This window comes from Somniosus microcephalus, chromosome 22 (assembly GCF_052327205.1).
Source record: "Somniosus microcephalus isolate GS21.2 chromosome 22, FLI_Smic_1.0, whole genome shotgun sequence".
In the NCBI taxonomy this organism is placed as follows: Eukaryota; Metazoa; Chordata; class Chondrichthyes; order Squaliformes; family Somniosidae; genus Somniosus; species Somniosus microcephalus.
The window spans coordinates 12,206,103-12,226,324 of NC_141008.1; the positions used below are offsets into that span (position 1 = coordinate 12,206,103).

A 20,222-nucleotide genomic window follows, 5' to 3' on the forward strand; every position below is an offset into this window, starting at 1 on the left:
CCCCCTCTCCTCAACCTCTCCCTCCCCCCTCTCCTCAACCCTCCCTCCCCCCTCTCCTCAACCCTCCCTCACCTCCCTCTCCTCAACCCTCCCTCCCCCCCTCTCCTCAACCCTCCCTCCCCCCTCTCCTCAACCCTCCCTCCCCCTCCTCAACCACCCTCCCTCCCTCAACCCCTCCCCTCTCCTCAACCCTCCCTCCCTCCCCTCCCTCTCCTCAACCCTCCCTCCCCCCCTCTCCTCAACCCTCCCTCCCCCCTCTCCTCAACCCTCCCTCCCCCCTCTCCTCAACCCCCTCCCCTCTCCTCAACCCTCCCTCCCCCTCCTCCTCAACCCTCCCTCCCCCCTCTCCTCAACCCTCCCTCCCCCTCTCTCAACCCCTCCCTCCCCCCCTCCTCAACCCTCCCTCCCCCCCTCCTCAACCCTCCCTCCCCCCCTCCTCCTCAACCCTCCCTCCCCCCTCTCCTCAACCCTCCCTCCCCCCTCCTCCTCAACCCTCCCTCCCCCCTCCTCCTCAACCCTCCCTCCCCCCCTCCTCCTCAACCCTCCCTCCCCCCCTCCTCCTCAACCCTCCCTCCCCCCCCTCCTCAACCCTCCCTCCCCCCCTCCTCAACCCTCCCTCCCCCCCTCACCCTCCCTCCCCTCCTCAACCCTCCCTCCCCCCTCCTCAACCCTCCCTCCCCCCTCCTCAACCCTCCCTCCCCCCTCCTCAACCCTCCCTCCCCCCTCCTCAACCCTCCCTCCCCCCTCCTCAACCCTCCCTCCCCCCTCCTCAACCCTCCCTCCCCCCTCCTCAACCCTCCCTCCCCCCTCCTCAACCCTCCCTCCCCCCCTCCTCAACCCTCCCTCCCCCCTCCTCAACCCTCCCTCCCCCCCTCCTCAACCCTCCCTCCCCCCTCCTCAACCCTCCCTCCCCCCCTCCTCAACCCTCCCTCCCCTCTCTCTCCTCAACCCCTCCCTCCCCTCCTCTCCTCAACCCCTCCCTCCCCTCAACCCTCCCTCCCCTCCCCTCAACCCTCCCTCCCTCCCCCTCAACCCTCCCTCCCTCCCTCCCCTCAACACTCCCTCCCCCCCTCAACACTCCCTCCCTCCCCTCAACACTCCCTCCCTCCCCTCAACACTCCCTCCCTCCCCTCAACACTCCCTCCCTCCCCTCAACACTCCCTCCCTCCCCTCAACACTCCCTCCCTCCCCTCAACACTCCCTCCCTCCCCTCAACACTCCCTCCCTCCCCTCAACACTCCCTCCCTCCCCTCAACACTCCCTCCCTCCCCTCAACCCTCCCTCCCTCCCTCCCCTCAACCCTCCCTCCCTCTCTCCCCTCAACCCTCCCTCCCTCTCTCCCCTCAACCCTCCCTCCCTCTCTCCCCTCAACCCTCCCTCCCTCTCTCCCTCAACCCTCCCTCCCTCTCTCCCCTCAACCCTCCCTCCCTCTCTCCCCTCAACCCCTCCCTCCCTCTCTCCCCTCAACCCCTCCCTCCCTCTCTCTCCTCAACCCCTCCCTCCCTCTCTCTCCTCAACCCCTCCCTCCCTCTCTCTCCTCAACCCCTCCCTCCCTCTCTCTCCTCAACCCCTCCCTCCCTCTCTCTCCTCAACCCCTCCCTCCCTCTCTCTCCTCAACCCCTCCCTCCCTCTCTCTCCTCAACCCCTCCCTCCCTCTCTCTCCTCAACCCCTCCCTCCCTCTCTCTCCTCAACCCCTCCCTCCCTCTCTCTCCTCAACCCCTCCCTCCCTCTCTCTCCTCAACCCCTCCCTCCCTCTCTCTCCTCAACCCCTCCCTCCCTCTCTCTCCTCAACCCCTCCCTCCCTCTCTCTCCTCAACCCCTCCCTCCCTCTCTCTCCTCAACCCCTCCCTCCCTCTCTCTCCTCAACCCCTCCCTCCCTCTCTCTCCTCAACCCCTCCCTCCCTCTCTCTCCTCAACCCCTCCCTCCCTCTCTCTCCTCAACCCCTCCCTCCCTCTCTCTCCTCAACCCCTCCCTCCCTCTCTCTCTCCTCAACCCCTCCCTCCCTCTCTCTCCTCAACCCCTCCCTCCCTCTCTCTCCTCAACCCCTCCCTCCCTCTCTCTCTCCTCAACCCCTCCCTCCCTCTCTCTCTCTCCTCAACCCCTCCCTCCCTCTCTCTCTCTCCTCAACCCCTCCCTCCCTCTCTCTCTCTCCTCAACCCCTCCCTCCCTCTCCTCTCTCTCTCTCCTCAGCCCCTCCTCCCTCTCTCTCTCTCCCTCCTCAGCCCCTCCCTCCCTCTCTCTCTCTCCCTCCTCAGCCCCTCCCTCCCTCTCTCTCTCTCCCTCCTCAGCCCCTCCCTCCCTCTCTCTCTCTCCCTCCTCAGCCCCTCCCTCCCTCTCTCTCTCTCCCTCCTCAGCCCCTCCCTCCCTCTCTCTCTCTCCCTCCTCAGCCCCTCCCTCCCTCTCTCTCTCTCCCTCCTCAGCCCCTCCCTCCCTCTCTCTCTCTCCCTCCTCAGCCCCTCCCTCCCTCTCTCTCTCTCCCTCCTCAGCCCCTCCCTCCCTCTCTCTCTCTCCCTCCTCAGCCCCTCCCTCCCTCTCTCTCTCTCCCTCCTCAGCCCCTCCCTCCCTCTCTCTCTCTCCCTCCTCAGCCCCTCCCTCCCTCTCTCTCTCTCCCTCCTCAGCCCCTCCCTCCCTCTCCCTCCTCAGCCCCTCCCTCCCTCTCTCTCCTCAGCCCCTCCCTCCCTCTCTCTCCTCAACCCCTCCCTCCCTCTCTCTCCTCAACCCCTCCCTCCCTCTCTCTCCTCAACCCCTCCCTCCCTCTCTCTCCTCAACCCCTCCCTCCCTCTCTCTCCTCAACCCCTCCCTCCCTCTCTCTCCTCAACCCCTCCCTCCCTCTCTCTCCTCAACCCCTCCCTCCCTCTCTCTCCTCAACCCCTCCCTCCCTCTCTCTCCTCAACCCCTCCCTCCCTCTCTCTCCTCAACCCCTCCCTCCCTCTCTCTCCTCAACCCCTCCCTCCCTCTCTCTCCTCAACCCCTCCCTCCCTCTCTCTCTCCTCAACCCCTCCCTCCCTCTCTCTCTCCTCAACCCCTCCCTCCCTCTCTCTCCTCAACCCCTCCCTCCCTCTCTCTCTCCTCAACCCCTCCCTCCCTCTCTCTCTCTCCTCAACCCCTCCCTCCCTCTCTCTCTCTCCTCAACCCCTCCCTCCCTCTCTCTCTCTCCTCAACCCCTCCCTCCCTCTCTCTCTCTCCTCAGCCCCTCCCTCCCTCTCTCTCTCTCCCTCCTCAGCCCCTCCCTCCCTCTCTCTCTCTCCCTCCTCAGCCCCTCCCTCCCTCTCTCTCTCTCCCTCCTCAGCCCCTCCCTCCCTCTCTCTCTCTCCCTCCTCAGCCCCTCCCTCCCTCTCTCTCTCTCCCTCCTCAGCCCCTCCCTCCCTCTCTCTCTCTCCCTCCTCAGCCCCTCCCTCCCTCTCTCTCTCTCCCTCCTCAGCCCCTCCCTCCCTCTCTCTCTCTCCCTCCTCAGCCCCTCCCTCCCTCTCTCTCTCTCCCTCCTCAGCCCCTCCCTCCCTCTCTCTCTCTCCCTCCTCAGCCCCTCCCTCCCTCTCTCTCTCTCCCTCCTCAGCCCCTCCCTCCCTCTCTCTCTCTCCCTCCTCAGCCCCTCCCTCCCTCTCTCTCTCTCCCTCCTCAGCCCCTCCCTCCCTCTCCCTCCTCAGCCCCTCCCTCCCTCTCCCTCCTCAGCCCCTCCCTCCCTCTCTCTCCCTCAGCCCCTCCCTCCCTCTCCCTCCTCAGCCCCTCCCTCCCTCTCTCTCCTCAGCCCCTCCCTCCCTCTCTCTCCTCAGCCCCTCCCTCCCTCTCTCTCCTCAGCCCCTCCCTCCCTCTCTCTCCTCAGCCCCTCCCTCCCTCTCTCTCCTCAGCCCCTCCCTCCCTCTCTCTCCTCAGCCCCTCCCTCCCTCTCTCTCCTCAGCCCCTCCCTCCCTCTCTCTCCTCAGCCCCTCCCTCCCTCTCTCTCCTCAGCCCCTCCCTCCCTCTCTCTCCTCAGCCCCTCCCTCCCTCTCTCTCCTCAACCCCTCCCTCCCTCTCTCTCCTCAACCCCTCCCTCCCTCTCTCTCCTCAACCCCTCCCTCCCTCTCTCTCCTCAACCCCTCCCTCCCTCTCTCTCCTCAACCCCTCCCTCCCTCTCTCTCCTCAGCCCCTCCCTCCCTCTCTCTCCTCAGCCCCTCCCCTCCCTCTCTCTCCTCAGCCCCTCCCTCCTCCTCAGCCCCTCCCTCCCTCTCTCTCCTCAACCCCTCCCTCCCTCTCTCTCCTCAACCCCTCCCTCCCTCTCTCTCCTCAACCCCTCCCTCCCTCTCTCTCCTCAGCCCCTCCCTCCCTCTCTCTCCTCCCCTCCGCCCCTCCCTCCCTCTCTCTCCTCCGCCCCTCCCTCCCTCTCTCTCCTCCGCCCCTCCCTCCCTCTCTCTCCTCCGCCCCTCCCTCCCCTCTCTCTCCTCAACCCCCTCCCTCCCTCTCTCTCTCCTCAACCCCCTCCCTCCCTCCCTCCCTCTCTCTCCTCAACCCCCTCCCTCCCCCTCTCTCTCTCCTCAACCCCTCCCTCCCCCTCTCTCTCTCTCCTCAACCCCTCCCTCCCCCCTCTCTCTCTCCTCAACCCCTCCCTCCCCCCCTCTCTCTCCTCAACCCCTCCCTCCCCCTCTCTCTCTCCTCAACCCCTCCCTCCCTCCCTCCCTCCCTCTCTCTCCTCAACCCCTCCCTCCCTCCCTCCCTCTCTCTCCTCAACCCCTCCCTCCCTCTCTGTCCTCCTGATATTTTTCCATGTTGAATGCATTGTATATGAATCATGGTTATGGGGCTTCCGTATGTGTCCGATATCTGGCTGACGAAGGGGAAGTATGTTCGGCTGGTCTCTTCAAGTCAACCTTTCTGTGCTTTACTCAGGTCCATAATGGTGCTAAAGGAGCCAAATGTGGCTTAATCTTTGCTTATAACGATGAGTCAGAAACCTTCGATGCAGAGAAACATTTTAAGAGGTTTGAAAAGTATAATAAATGGAAGCTGCAAGAATTCCGACAGTTTGTGAAGGAAAGGTGAGACCAGCGTCAAATTCTACGCAACAGTTTCCGCTCCGCCAACTTGTACCAACTTTTTGTTTTTGTTTAATTGTATCTGTTGCAATCTATTATTTGTAGGGACCATTTTGTTTGTACAAACTAATTTAGGTCATAGACTGATGCACAGTTTTCCCAAACGGAGTAGTTCTATGTACACATTGGATAAAAGGTACCAATGTGCATGTTTCTGGTGTGTGCCCGATACACCTGCAGTGTCTGTACTGTGAAATCATGACCTTGTTGTACGAGCTGTGTCTGATGTATCTGACGTGCATAGCTGCTGCAGTAAAGGTACTATTTGATTTAAAGGCTTTATTGGTGACGGGTAAGTCTGTATTTGTCAGTCTAGTGTCTCTGATGGCTGAAGCAATTGTACGAATGGTGCACAGTCTGTGTTGGATGTACTAGTGATGCTATATGTAACCCCTTCACGGTTCTCTAGATATATGTGAGATGTGGTCTCTGTTGTAGACAGTATTCTATAGTCCAGTAAGGAGATCACTACTACAATGGCTTAATTCTAATTATCTTACTTTATAGTTTTAACGTCAGACAGTATAAGAAGATTACGGGTCAATGACCTAAATTAGACATTTGCATACATTAGAATGAATCTAGACATAATAAACATACATTCTCCATTTATATGGATTCAAAGGAGAATCTGTCCCGGTGTCCAAATTCGAGTGCACTCTTTCGTTGGCGCGCTTAAGTTGGAGCTCATGGTATGTATAATGTCTGCAAGACTTACGACTCCGAACCCCTTCGTTGAATTCTCTTCACGATCACTGAATCCCACTTTGAGTTCTGGATGCAGAGCTACTAATACGAAGGGCGGCGGCCGAGTTTGGAAGCCCGGGACGGGATGCGGCAGCCATAGAGCTCCTGCCCTCTTCTTCCAGTCGCTCGCTTTTCCTGCTCGAAAAACCCGACTCCACCCCTTCCTCCTGGGGTTTCTGCCTGGAGACTGCGCAGCCTCACTGTCTGCAACAGTTGATACTGGTGCAGAATTATGGGAAGTCTGCTCTTAGTCACATTGTGTCCTTGAAAGTTCTTGCCGTAGCTTCACATGGGCAACTTTAACCCAGGGATTTATAACAATGATAATACAGTGTCTAAGTTAAAGATTGATAACCATACTTAGCGTACATAACATTTCCAGTGGGTATTACATATATATGTGCACTCCAGGTTGCCTGAAGCAGCAAATTTTCAGTTGTTACTTTGTCTGGAGCAGACAATCTATCAAAATTATGTTAGTAACAACTCGAAAATTTGCTGCCTTCAGGCAACCTGGATGTGCACATATATATGTAACTAACCACTGGAAATCTGTTATGTACGATAAAGCTATGGTTATCACATCTTTAACTTAGACACTGTATTATCCCTTGTTATAAATCCCTGGGTTAAAGTTGCATGTGAAGTGGAGTGTCATGAATGCGTTCATGCCCACGATTCCCAGATAACAAGTTCCTGATCTGGGCTCGATGGAGAGCAGCCGTTCCTCTCTTTGGGTGGGAGAAGTGAAGAGTTCTCCATTGAAACAATGTGGGAGAGTTACATGTGGTGTTAGAGAAAGGCCTAAAAACAACTTCCATATCAAAGTAGATTTTCATGTTGAATCTGATTTCTTATGACCAGGGTCTTTAGAACTCGTTGAATGTTTGATAATTCCCTTCCCTCCCACCCCAAAAAAAGCTGCTTGGGAGCAAAATATTTAGAAATTGGGTGTTGCGAATGTGCTGCTTTATCGTTCAGTCAAATTTTGAGTTGAGCTATGACCAAAATCTCTGTCTGTTTCTGGTTGATATAATGCATTATTGTAAGAAAATGTTTGCCTTAACTTCTAGAGGCAGCTACTGTTGCTGTTAGACTGGAAATTAGACCCGTTGTTTGGTTTTCGAGCTGATGGTTTCTTGCCTCTCTCTACAACAGACAGAGTGGCCAGAGCGCTGACCTGGAGGGAGATGATCCTGTTGGCTGGTTTGAACTGGAGGATGAATGGAATGAGACGGAAGTAAAATTACAGACCTGTCGAATCAGCAAGGTAAGGAAGCACCAACAATGTCGATCGATCGGTTTTTGGATCCAAAGGGAACCAGGGGATAGGGTGGGAAAGTGGAGTTGCGGCAGACGATCAGCCATGATCTTACCGAATGGCAGACCAGGCTCAAAGGGCTGACTGGCCTACTCCTGCTTCTGTTTCTTCTGTCACTTCCATCTGTGTTTGTCAGTAGTGCTGCCAGTTTGCGATTGACTGGAGTTTGTGCAGTTTAGATTCACTGTTCAAGTTATTGAGAGGCAAGTAATGATCCAGTAATCCTAACTGCTATCTGTAAATTTCATACTGATTTTTATTTTCCTGCAAATATATATTGCATAGCTTTCCACTTGTATCAGATAAAACTGGGTGAAAAATCTGCTCTAAACATGTGGAGAGTCCCTGCGATTGTTGAATGTGGCAGTAGGTTTCTTGTGAACAATGAACAGTACAGGAAACGTTGTGCTATCCGGCACCGACGGGACCGAGCTGTTGCCGTTCCCTCAAAACTGCCGGACAAACCAGCGTTAATGTTGAAGCATACGGAGCGTCTCCGTATCTGGCAACAAACACTGTGCTTCTAAACAGTCGGCCGTACCTTGGAAGCGTCTCTGTCGCTTAGCAACAGCTTCAGAGAGACTTTGCAGAGCCTGACTGTTGGGGGGAAAAAAAAGCCACGAGAAGAAAAAAAACCTAACAAAACGGCTCCTGATTTTTGCCGGACATTTAGTCTCCGGATAACACACAGTTTCCTGTATTCAAGTAACGTGGTGAGATTTTTGTGACAGGCAGTTGATGTTCCAGTTGGTGCCAGTAGGTGGCACCAGTGTATTGGTTATTTCTGCAAAGTACAACTAGATTTGACTCGCTCTCGGTGGTGATGTGATAGCTTGCTGTCAGCTCGTTTGCAAATGTCTTCTAGCTGAATAGGCAGCGGTGTTGGACATACAACTGCGATGCTGTCACACGATCACCATTCAAATGCGGCTTGAATTTGAATTAATACTGTTGGGAATGCTCAATGAAATGTTTTAATAAATGTGATCTGGCTTCTTGTCTTTTTTGTAGACTGTCACACAGACTTAAACGAGCAAGATGGTGCACTGGTGACCCAAACCAGACATTAACTCAGTCAAACTAATCTATGTGGCACTTTTGTTAGATTATATGTTTACCTTGCATCAAATAGTTTATTTGCTTTTCTATGTTTTTGTTAATATGGCTGAAAGTTTTGGTAACTTCATTTATTTATGGCCATTACACAGGGCGCCAGTGTAATGGGACCAGCCTTCTCGGCTGCTTCTGTGGAATGACTGTTTTGTGGTGATGGTGACCGAGCTCTGTCTTGATTTTTCTCCCCAGTATCTGATGGTGAAGTTTCTCTGCCCCCGCCAAGAAGATGAGAATAACGTGCGTATTGGCATCAAGCATCTAACGATTCGTGGTTACTTGAGACCATCCAATCAAGAGTGCGTCTCTTTCTCTGACGCAGCACCAAGCGGTCTTGTTACCGGGCAGACTCTCGTGTTGAAGACTCTCTACTTTATCCAGCAACTGGCACAGGATGCAGTATGTTGAAACTGATGTTTTTAAATCCATATGTAAAATATTCAAGGATACCATACTTAATGAAACTTTTCTTCCAATTGTCTCCACTCTTGTCCAAGAGTGACTTTTGCTGGGGTCTAATTCCACAAGCACCAGCTGCCCTCAACTACCTCGCCCAAGTGACTTGGCTACATGTAGGTTCAGAGGGTGGCTGCCCATTTGGTGGTAGCACGTCGTAGGCAAACTGACTCCTGTCTTAGAATGAAAGAATCGTACAGCACAGAAGGGGGCCATTCGGCCCATTGTTCCTGTGTAGACTCTTGGAAAGAGCAGCCCAATTAGTACTACACTACTCCCTTGCCCTTTCTGCATCGCCCAATTAGTACTACACTACTCCCTTGCCCTTTCTGCATCGCCCAATTAGTACTACACTACCCCCTTGCCCTTTCTGCATCGCCCTGCAAACATTTTCTCCGATTCCCTTTTGAAAGTTGTTATTGAATCTTCTTCCGCCGCCCTTTCAGGCAGCGCCTTCCCGATCACAACAACTCGCTGCTGAAGAAATTTCTGCTCAACTCCCCTCTGCTTCTTTTACCAATCACCTTAAATCTGTGTCCTCCAGTTACAGACCCTTGTGCCAGTGGGAACAGTTTCTCCTTATTTACTCTTATCGAAACCCTTGATGATTTTGAACACCTCTATTAAATCTCCCCTTGACCTTCTCTGCTCCAAGGAGAGCAACCCCAGCTTCTCCAGTCTCTCCACTTAACTGAAGTCCCTCATCCCTGGTCCCATTCTCGTAAATCTCCTCTACACCCTCTCCAAGGCCTTGACATCCTTCCTAAAGTGCGGTGCCCAGAATTGGACACCATACTCCAGCTGGGGCCTAACCAGTGATTTATAAAGGTTTAGATTAACTTTATTGCTTTTGTACTTCATGCTGCTGTTTACAAAGCCAAGGCTTTAACGGCCATCTCAACTTGTCCTGCCACCTTCAAAGATTTGTCTACGTACCCAGGTCTCTCTCTTCCTGAACTCCCTTTAAAATTGTCCCATTTAGTTTACATCGCCTCTCCTCATCCTTCCTACCAAAATGCATCACTTCACACTTCTCTGTGTTAAATTTCATCTGCCACGTGCCTGGCTATCTCACCAGTCTGTCTCTGTCCTCCTGAAGTCTGTTACTACATTTCTGAGTTTAGTGTCATCTGCAAACTTGAAATTATGCCCTGTATACCCAAGTCCAGGTTGTTAATATATCAAAAAGAGCAGTGGTCCTAATACCGAACCCTGGGGAACACCATCCAGTCTGAAAAATAACACCTCTGCTTTCTGTCTCTTAGACAATTTGTATCCATGCTGCCACTGCCACTGTCCCTTTAATCCCATTGGCTTCAATTTTGCTAACCAGTCTATTATGTGGTACTTTATCAAACACATTTGAAAGTCCATATACACATCAACCACACTACCCTCAGCCCCCTCTGCTACTTCATCAAAGAACTCAATCAAGTTAGTCAAGCGTGATTTGCCTTTAACAAATCCATGCAGTTATTAATCTCATATTTTTCCAAGTGACAATTAATTTTGTCTCCGATTATTGCCTCAAAGTTCCCCCAGCACCTAACTGGCCTCTAGTTTCTGGATTTATTCCCCGCCCCTTTTTTGAACAGGGGTGTAACATTTGCAATCCTCCAGTCTTCAGGGACCAATCACATATCTAAGGAGGTTTGGAAGATTGTGGCCAGAGCCTTGGCTATCTCCACCCTAACTTCCCTCAGTATCCTGGGATGCATCCCATCTGGACCGGGTGACTTTTTTTTTTACTTTGAGCGCTGCCAGCCTTTTAATTACATCCTCTCTCTATTTTTATCCTATCCAATTCCTCCGCTACCTCTTCATGTACTCTGATATTGGCAGCACCTCTTGTTTTGGGAAGACAGATGCAAAGTACTCATTTAGCCCCTCGGCCGTGCCCTCTGCGTCCATGCGAAGATCTCCTTTTTGGTCGTTAATCAGCCCCGCCATTCCTTCGACAATTTTAACCTAACATCTGCACGAATGATCCAGAGCAGAGGCCCGGGGTAAGATCAGCTAACTCCGTATAGATCGTGGATCAAACCTAGGACCTTCCTGGCCTTTGTGGCTTGGTATTTTGCTGTGCGATAGTTACCCTCAAAGCCATTAGGATGAGGATCTTGAAACCAGTTTGCTGGGGTATAGATGGCCAGTGGAGCTTGGGGGGTGACGGGCGTGCAGGACATTAGAGTGGTTTATGAGCATCATCTGAACTCTTGCAGAGCAGTTGTTCCCAATTATTTGCTTTGCCCTCTCTGGGATATCTTCTCCAGCCATACGCTGCAGCCTGCAGCCTCCTTTCCTCTAGGTTACCTCCTCATCAAGGCCTCTTCGCTTCACCAGAGGTCAATCATTCTGCCACTGACCCATTTTAATTTTGTATTGTGCCATTCACTGTTTTATTAATTTTATATCTTCCATAGTTTAGTTTTGGCATCACTTGACTATCTTGTTTTCTTTCCGTTCGTGGACCTTCACCTTGGATTTCTAATCAAACTGTGATAGATTGCAGCTACTGCTGGCTATCTAACATGAGTCACTGTGTTGGAGCCACTTTTGAGTGTGTGTGAGACTGATTTTTTTTTCCAAGTGGAAAGGGTTTTTATAATCATTTATTGGAGTGGGTTACTTGAAGAAACCTCCTAGATATCTGAAGCTTTTAATTGCCCTTTTTGGTATTTTGCTGTCTGCAATTAATTTTTTTCTCTGAGGGGAAAAAGGTAAATCCTCAAACAACGACATCATCCCAGTATGTGCCCCGTAAAGCACCACAGTAACTTTAGGTTCCCTACATCCTTCAGAATGTTTAATTTGCCCTGATACCTAGGTAAATTACATAGGATATGAAACCGAAAACCTCTCTTTAAATTACTTTAGCTACTGATTCTATCCTGTGCCTCCAGAACGACAAAAAACAACGACGGCTTGGATTTATATAGTGTCTAACGTAGTAAAACGTCCCAAGGTGCTTCACCGGAGCGTTACCAAACAAAATGTGACACTGAGACACACGAGATATCAGAACAGGTGATCAAAAGCTTAGTCAAAGAGATAGCTTTTAAGGAGTGTCTTAAAGGAGGAGAGAGAGACGGAGAGGTTTGTGGAGGGAATGCCAGAGCTTGGGGTGTAGGCAGCTGAAGGCACGGCCGCCAATGGTGGAGCAATTAAAATCGGGGATGCGCAAGAAGCCAGAATTGGAGGAGCGCCGAGATCTTGGTGGGTTGTAAGGCTGGAGGAGGTTACAGAAATCGGGAGGGGCGAGGCCATGGAGGGATTTGAAAACAAGGATAAGAATTTTAAAATTGAGGCGTTGTCTTCAGGATCCTCCTTGTCTTTGAGAAGTGTTAGACTACCCTTATACTAGACTTTGTTTTAGGCTTTAACTTACCAAATAATTTGGACCATAAACAAACAAGTGAACAAATAGCAGAAGCTTAGTATAATTTTTATAGTAATTAAGATTGTTTAACTCCTTGTGCAGTAGCAACTCTATGCTAAACTAATTTAAATTTTATATTGTGAAATTTTTCCTTTTAAGTTGCAATATGGAAATTATCTACCATAACGAATAACTCTTAAATCACAGTCTGCAAAGGCTGTAGGAAAAATTCATCGATTTGAAATGTACAGGTTAATAAATGACCTCAATTTATCAGAGCTTTGCAAATTTCTATAAGATTGTCAAATTTAAAAGGCGATTCCAATCAAATACATAATCTCAACAAATCACATAGCGTACAAAAGCGAAATACTGCAGGTGCCGGAAACCTGAAATAAAAAGAGAAAATGCTGGAAATACTCAGCAGGTCAGGCAGCACCTGTGGAGGGAGAAACCGAGTCAACGTTTCAGGTCGATGACCCTTCGTCAGAACCCATAGCATGCTTGTTTGAATTGAGTGACTTGGCTCCTTCCTCGAGCAAATTGCTTGGAGACAACTGACAATGCATCAGAATGTTGAATCGAGTAAAGCTGGGACCTGAGTTCTGTTAGAGAAGCTGATTTTTTAAACTTTAGTACCGTGACGGAATTAAAGGAGCTGATACCAAGCTAACACTTGAACAAAAATGCTTCATTTTGTCATTACTGTGGTGCATTGGTCATTTCACTTTGAGGAGTCTACTACAGGAAACTTTCGATTAACCGGCCCCTAAATAACCGGAAATGTTGGTTAACCGGCAAAATTCAGGAGTAGGTTCAGGTAACTTTTATTACTTGCCTTCCTCCATGTGTTGCTGTGCAAGGGTGTGGCTGCAGCTGTTGCTAAGCTACAGAGACGCTTGCAACTTGTGGCCATTGTTTTGAACCTGTTGCTAAGCAACAGAGTTTGTTGCTTTATACGGAGCTCTCAGCTCCGTATCTTTTACTATAGCGCTCGGTTATCCGGAATTTTTGATGAACCGGCACCAGGTCGGTCCCGTCCGTGCCGGATTAAAAAAAAGTTTCCTGTAGTATCTCTGTTGGACATCATTTTTTGACCCTGGAACTGTTGATGTCTGTCCCAGGGGTGTTTTAGGTTTTCCTTGGTCACCTTATTTGTAGCGTGACCTGCATCTTTCGAAATTGGATGCGATACCTCAATCCAGGGTGAATTGGGCTGCTGGGGCCTGCCAGGAATTCCTCATGGAAATTCCAACTGCAGGTGAAGAATGGGGAGCACTCCAAGTAGAAGGAGCTCTCAGCCTCTTAAAAGGAATCAGAGATTGAATGCACATATGCGAGGGTGGACATTCAGGGCACTATGTAATTGAGGATGGCCACCAACCAAGGTATACTGAGTCAATATCTTTTTTATTTGTTTCTGGGATGTGGGCGTCGCTGACGAGGCCAGCATTTATTGCCCATCCCTACTTGCCCTTGAGAAGGTGGTGGTGAGCCGCGTTCTCGAACCGCTGCAGTCCGTGTGGTGAAGGTACTCCCACAGCACTGTTATGGAGGGAGTTCCAGGATTTTGACCCAGCGACGATGAAGGAACGGCGATATATTTCCAAGTCAGGATGGTGTGTGACTTGGAGGTGGTGGTGTTCCCATGCGCCTGCTGTCCTTGTCCTTCTAGGTGGAAGAGGTCGCGGGTTTGGGAGCTGCTGCCGAAGAAGCCTTGGCGAGTTGCTGCAGTGCATCTTGTAGATGGTACACACTGCAGCCATGGTGCGCCAGTGGTGGAGGGAGTGAATGTTTAATCATAGAATGGTGGGGGATTCGGCAATGGTAATGCCGTTGAATGTCAAGGGACGGTGGTTAGACTCTCTCTTGTTGGAGACAGTCATTGCCTAACACTTGCGTGGTGCAAATGTTACTTGCCACTTCACAGCCTAAGCCTGAATGTTGTCCAGGTCTTGCTGCATACGGCATGGACTGCTTCATTATCGTGTTGCGACTGGAACTGAACACTGCAGTCATCAGCGAATATCCCCACTTCAGACCTTGATGCCACACTCGATCAAATGCTGCCTTGATGTCCAGGGCAGTCACTCTCGCCTCACCTCTGGAATTCAGCTCCTTTGTCCACGTTTGGACCAAGGCTGTAATGAGGTTGGGAGCCGAGTGGTCCTGGCTGAACCCAAACTGGGCATCAGTGAGCAGGTTATTGGTGAGTAAATGACATGATTGCCCAAGTCACTTTAAGATACACTTCTCGATGTGGGAGGTTAGGCTATATTTACTGCTCTAGTGCTCCCAGCTGTTTATTATTTTCTATAATCTCACTGACAGCAATTTGTTGGCTGTGTAATGTAGTCCATCTTTTTATTTTGAAATGGTTGTGAGCAGGCTGACCTGGATAACGGCAGAATGACTTGGGTGAAAGGGTAATAAAGATTGTGACTGAGGACTTGAACGCAAATGACGAGGACTGTATCATTTTTTTTGTTCATCAGAATAATTATATCTTAACAGCATCCCCAACAAGGACCTGTGTGAACCTGCTACATAATTGGCTCAGAATGGTCTGTATTGTGGTATTTTAGGTTGTCTTGCCTGCTGGTTTGATGGTTAATCGGTGCATTTTCTTTACCTGTAGGCAGAATTGAGAGAGCGGAGGTTAAAACAGAAACCTTATCTGGACTTTTCAGACCTTAGCTTACAACTCTTCTGGAACTTCTACAAAAAATTCAGACAAAAGTAAGCCCCACATTGTTTTTTCTTTCTTCCCCATTACTTGACTTCTCCTGGGGGGCAGCAATTCATGTTGGTGTAGGTTCTTTAGATGATGGTGCTGGCACCTGCGCCTTATCCAAATGCCATTCTTCATGTGTGACCAGGGACTGGTGGAATGCTGTTTGCTTGAAAGCGGGAGGGAGGTAGGTAGGTCAAAGTCAGTGTTCCAACAGAGAGAGAGAGGGGAGACTTGCATAACCTCAGGCCATCCCAAAGTGCTTTATAGCCAATGAAATACTTTGGAAGTATCGTCACGGTTGTTATGTAGGAAACACAGCAGCCATTTTGTACACAGCAAGGGCCCACAAGCAGCAGTGATAATGACCAGATAATCTGTTCTTAGTGATGCTGCTTCAGGGATAAATATTGACCAGGAGAACTCCGCTGCTCCTCTTCGAAATAGTGCCATGGGTTCTTTTACGTCTGCCTGAGAGGGTTGGACGGGGCCTCGGTTTAACGTCTCATCTGAAGGACCGCACCTCCGACGCTGAAATGTCAGCCTAGATTTTAGATTCTGGAGTGGGTCTTGAACCCACAACTTTCTGACTCGGGTGAGACTCACTGAGCCACGACTGCCACAGCAGAGCCTAGTGCTGGTGGTGGGGTGGTGGAGGGGAGCTGTGTGTGAGATGGTCTCCCCTTCTGACTAGCCTTGGGGTTCTCAGACAGAATGTGTGCACTCCAGCCTGGGACCTTCCTACATTTCATGGCTCATCGTGTCGCCGTGCAGTATGTTGAACCATCAGGTACATCATCGACGCATTCTTCCTCCTCAAAATCTGTTCCAGCATGCTGTGAAAACCAGGGCAGTGGAATTAAAATCACTTCTGCTCAAATGTTTGTTTCTTTGAGGCGGGACCTTTTTTAATAAAGGGATTGGTTGTCTGTGCTTCGGATTACCTTAAATATTTTATTCATGGGAATTTGATGAACCAGCTTTTGGTGAAGTACGTTGTAGGGGTTGCAAGTTGTTTTTCAGGAGAGGTGAATTGATGTTCAATTTAGCATAAATGAAATAATAGGAATATAGAAAAGATTGGAAACAAAATACAAGCAGAATATTAAGTCATAAAATTCAGTGGATTCTTGTAAAAATGTCCACAGTAGCAGAAGGAATTTGCAGGTTAGTGTTCAGTATATGTGAAATCCTTAAAGTTGTGAAATATTTTAAACAGCAGTATTGAGGATTTGCCATCAGTTTGCTTTCACCAGTTGCTAGGCATTCAGAAGGTTTAACAATCTAGAGATGGCAGGCAGCACAGGGGTGAGTATTTTGACATGGTGTGATACGGACTCCTGCCTGCACTCCCAATCTCAGGGCTCTGGTGGTGGCGGGGGAAAGAGGAGGAAGCAGGTAAATTCCCCACAGATAGGAAAAGAAATTGATGGTTGAAATAGCCAGACTCCACTCCTATGCCTCCTTGAAGGTTATACGGTCAAGCTCAGCTGCATATTGGGATATGGTATATGTGTAATTTGAGATATGACATATGGTGAGTGTAGCAAGCTCGGGAGGGGCAGGTGAAATGAAATGAAATGAAATCCATTTTACGTGCAAGAATCACACAGTAGGTTCCATTTTTATTTTTATTAAATCTTAGTTGTTTTTGCAGTCTTTAATTCTAACAGTACTATATCTGTACAATGGGTAACTGCAGCCTTCTGGGCTAGCTTACATATGTTTGTACTTAGACTGGAGACACCGTTCTCTTTTCTGGCCTTCCTAAACCAAGCAAAAATGTTTAACTGGTCTCGGAATATCTTGATAGTGACTGGTAGTGAAAGTGGGTAAAGGGTCATGGAATGTCGATGCCTATGGAGTAGTGCAGCTAGAAACAGTATAAATTGGGTAAAATCATAGTCCGAGGTTGGGAGATGAAGAAGGGAGACATCTGGAGGCTTGAGTTTGCCCGTCTGTAATGTATCTGCAGTGGCGAAGCAGCTTTTGTAACCTTGGTGTTGGTTGTGAGCAACGTTCTCTCTGATGCTGCGTAGCTCTCTGCCACCCCGCATAGTCCAGGACTGGCTTTTGCTGTTAAATTTTGCGCATTCGCGAAACTGTGATTGGGCCGTGCAGCACCCAAAAAAACCATTCGGGGGAACACTGGTTGAGAGTATGTAACATTTAACCTTCAATAAATGGCAAGCGTTTCACTCCATGTCAAAGAATTCATCCTTGGTACATAGACGCAGGACTGCAGCCTTTGTCTATATTCACACACAGAATCACAGAAACCCCACAGTGCAGATAGAGGCCATTTCGGCCCATCGAGCCTGCACCGACGCATATCCCACCCGATCCCCGTAACCCCTACTCCAACGCATATCCCACCCTATCCCCGTAACTCCACGTATTTAATCCCCCTAACACTAAGGGTCAATTTATCATAGCCAATCAACCTAACCCGCACATCTTTGGACCGTGGGAGGAAACCGGAGCACCCGGAGGAAACCCACGCAAACACGGGGAGAATGTGCAAACTCCACACAGACAGTCGCCCGAGGCCGGATTCGAACCCGGGTCCCTGGTGCTGTGAGGCAACAGTGCTAACCACTATGCCACCGTGTAAAAATAGACATTCCTAACAATGTGATACCAGGATAGTAGAAGGCAAACTAGTAATTCCTAGAATGGTGACCACTCTTTCACTTCCCAATGAAAAGAAAGAGGATGGGAAAGAAAAAGAGATCAAATAATGTATGGCAAAACATTAGCTTTCTTGAGAAGAGTGTGTGTAAACTTTCAGGGCAACAATCTTTGCTGCGTGAAGAGTAATAATAGGAAATGTAACTTTCATTTTCTTCTTCCTGCAGTCGAGAATTAGAGTGCCTCCTGGCGCAGACGATTTTGTTGCAACTGCTTCAGAATTGCTTGATGTTACTGTCTGGAGCTCAACCTGCAAAAGCACAGGGCACAGCCCAGCCCAGCGCCGAGAGCAAGCAACCTATCGATACCGAATCTGCTCGGGATCTCTATGTGTATCTTTGTAAAGGTAATGAGTGGGGATGACCCGGTGGCGTCGTTAGTTGTTTGAGTTTCATGTATTTCATGGTAGGCGTAAAAGAAGTATATTGGTAAGTGTGAGCAGCTGAATGTCGGTGATGTATTCTCCTCTGTGCACACCGACTGAGGATGTGAGAATGGAAGCCTTTCACTCCATAGCCATGTATTTGTTCACGCAGTAGTGTTCTGCGATGTGCTTGGTTGGGATATTAATGTCCCTGTATTCAGCACTGCTGGGGGTGGTAGAGTTGCTGCTAATCAGTGCATCTTTTAATATTGCCTCTTCTCCAAGTAGTAGTGGATGATGCGGAATATGACACGGTTTCCGGGACGATGCTGAGGAAGGAAGCTGTAAATACTATCCTTAGTGGAGCAGCCATCTTTTTTCCAGATGTACAGACTCGGCGCAATCAGCTTTTTAAAATGATGGTAAGATTCAGCGTATCAGTCCGGCTTTGCTTTCGCTTCTTGGTTAGCGTGCAACTTACGCGGCCGATTGTGCGCCCAGGTCTCCCAACTTGTGTTCTTTAACTTTTACAGGAAACAATCACTGAACCGTCTCAACCTCAGTCAGCTACAATTACATTCCAGTCCCTGTGTCATTACTTCAGGTGAGTCGGAGGTGAATGAGGCTTTAAAAAATAAGTTTGGGGACTAGAAAGAAGAAAAAAAGGACTTGCATTTATATAGCACCTTTCACGACTTCAGGACATCCCAAAGTGCTTCGCAGCCAATTAAGTACCTTTGAAGTGTTGCCGCTGTTGTAATGTAGGGAACCACAGCAGCCAATTTGCACACAGCAAGCTCCCACAAACGGTAATAAGATAGAATGACCTGATCACCTGTTTTTAGTGATGGTTAAATATTGGCCAGGATACCAAGGGAACTCCCCTGCCCTTCAAGTAGTGCCGTGGGATCTTTTAAGTCCACCTGGGAGATGGCACCTCCAACAGTGCAGCACTCCCTCAGTACTGCAGTGGAGTATCAGCCTAGGTTTATGTGCTTATGTCTCTAGAGTGGGGCTTGAACCTCAGACTTAGAGGCACGAGTCCTACCACTAAGCCAAGGCTGTCTGTGCAAATTGTGTAGAGTACAAAATGTAACAATTCTGTTTTATCTGTTAATAAAAGTATATTAAAGGATCCACAGGTAAGTGAGAATAATGCTTAATTACATTTTTGTAAAATTGTAGCACTGCATGAAATAGATGTCAGGCAACAAAATACGAGTTTGCATCCACAGTTCCTAGAGAGAGTTCTGGATTTGAGCTGTGTTCATGCTATTCATCTGCCTAGGGAAAGCAAGTCTGGATTGGCCTTGCCCCTCAGAAGATTACTTCTTCCTGTCAGCAGGTTATGTACATAAGAACATAAGAAATAGGAGCAGGAGTAGGCCAATCGGCCCCTCGAGCCTGCTCCACCATTCAATAAGATCATGGCTGATCCGATCCTAACCTCAAATCTACTATCACTCTACATCCCTCCCGAACCCATGTGATCTCCTGTAAAGACCAGAACCCACAGTGAACTCAACTGGTGGAGGATTTGTAATTGTGGGAGGCTGTAGCCAGGGAACTAAGTTATCTGATGGTGGGCTGGGTAGTTGGGAGAAAATTCTATTTATGTCAAGGAACAAAATTCAGTTGCAATACACTAAATGTCGGAGGATGGTATTCATAAATTGCCTCCTGCTAAAATCTTGCTGTTACTTTATGCAACTCTAACATCATTATACTTAGTTTAATTTAAATATTTGGGAAATAATTCCACAAGTATCCATTTATCAAGCATGGATTATGGGCAGCCCCTCCTTCATCTTACCAAAGCCTCCCTGCCAGGCTTTGCTGGTCACCACCAGCCCTGCTCAGTGGTGGCATGACCCTGATCTCCAAATCACACCATGGCTTTTCCCAAACTCTACCAGCGTCAACTCCTCCTTCAAGCACCTCACCCTCTTCCATCCCTCATGTCTCTTCCACTTCCTCCCCAAGATGCCCTACCTACCGCTGCACCAAGTAACTCCAAATCCTCCGTGATGTTACTCTTCACCTTGACTCCCCTTGCCTCCTCTCCTCTGAAATCGCCACCCTGCTGTCTATCCTTTCATATAAACTCTTCTACCATATCTTTGGCCACCCCCTGAATCTCGCTGTATATCATGGTCGCTCTGTACTCACGCTCTCATTCTCCAACAAGATTTTCTCTGACCACCTCTGCATCTTCCTTCACCATACACATCCCGCTACGCTCCTACAATCCCACTATTTTCACCATCTGCCCGTCAAATAAAAACTCTTCTGAACCTCCTCTTGCTCTCAGATTCCCAAATCCTCCACCTCTGGTCTCCACTCAGTGCAACC

At 49.6% G+C, this 20,222-nt stretch overlaps 2 protein-coding genes across 5 annotated transcripts in view; one reads left to right on the forward strand and one right to left on the reverse strand.

The window, feature by feature from the left end:
• atp2a3 (ATPase sarcoplasmic/endoplasmic reticulum Ca2+ transporting 3) overlaps window positions 1–20,222 on the reverse strand; it is an 824,766-nt gene that overhangs the window by 199,514 nt on the left and 605,030 nt on the right. The window lies entirely within an intron of this gene.
• The window catches only part of zzef1 (zinc finger, ZZ-type with EF hand domain 1), a 229,044-nt gene continuing 213,564 nt past the window's right edge, over window positions 4,743–20,222 (forward strand). For all 3 annotated transcript variants that reach the window (XM_085964180.1, XM_085964183.1, XM_085964181.1), the window contains exons 1-7: window positions 4,743–5,011; window positions 6,974–7,085; window positions 8,442–8,648; window positions 14,723–14,823; window positions 17,674–17,852; window positions 18,159–18,292; window positions 18,404–18,474. In XM_085964180.1, coding sequence (XP_085820306.1) covers window positions 4,758–5,011; window positions 6,974–7,085; window positions 8,442–8,648; window positions 14,723–14,823; window positions 17,674–17,852; window positions 18,159–18,292; window positions 18,404–18,474 — 1,058 coding nt within the window. In that variant the 5' untranslated portion in view covers window positions 4,743–4,757. The remainder of the gene's footprint in view (window positions 5,012–6,973; window positions 7,086–8,441; window positions 8,649–14,722; window positions 14,824–17,673; window positions 17,853–18,158; window positions 18,293–18,403; window positions 18,475–20,222) is intronic.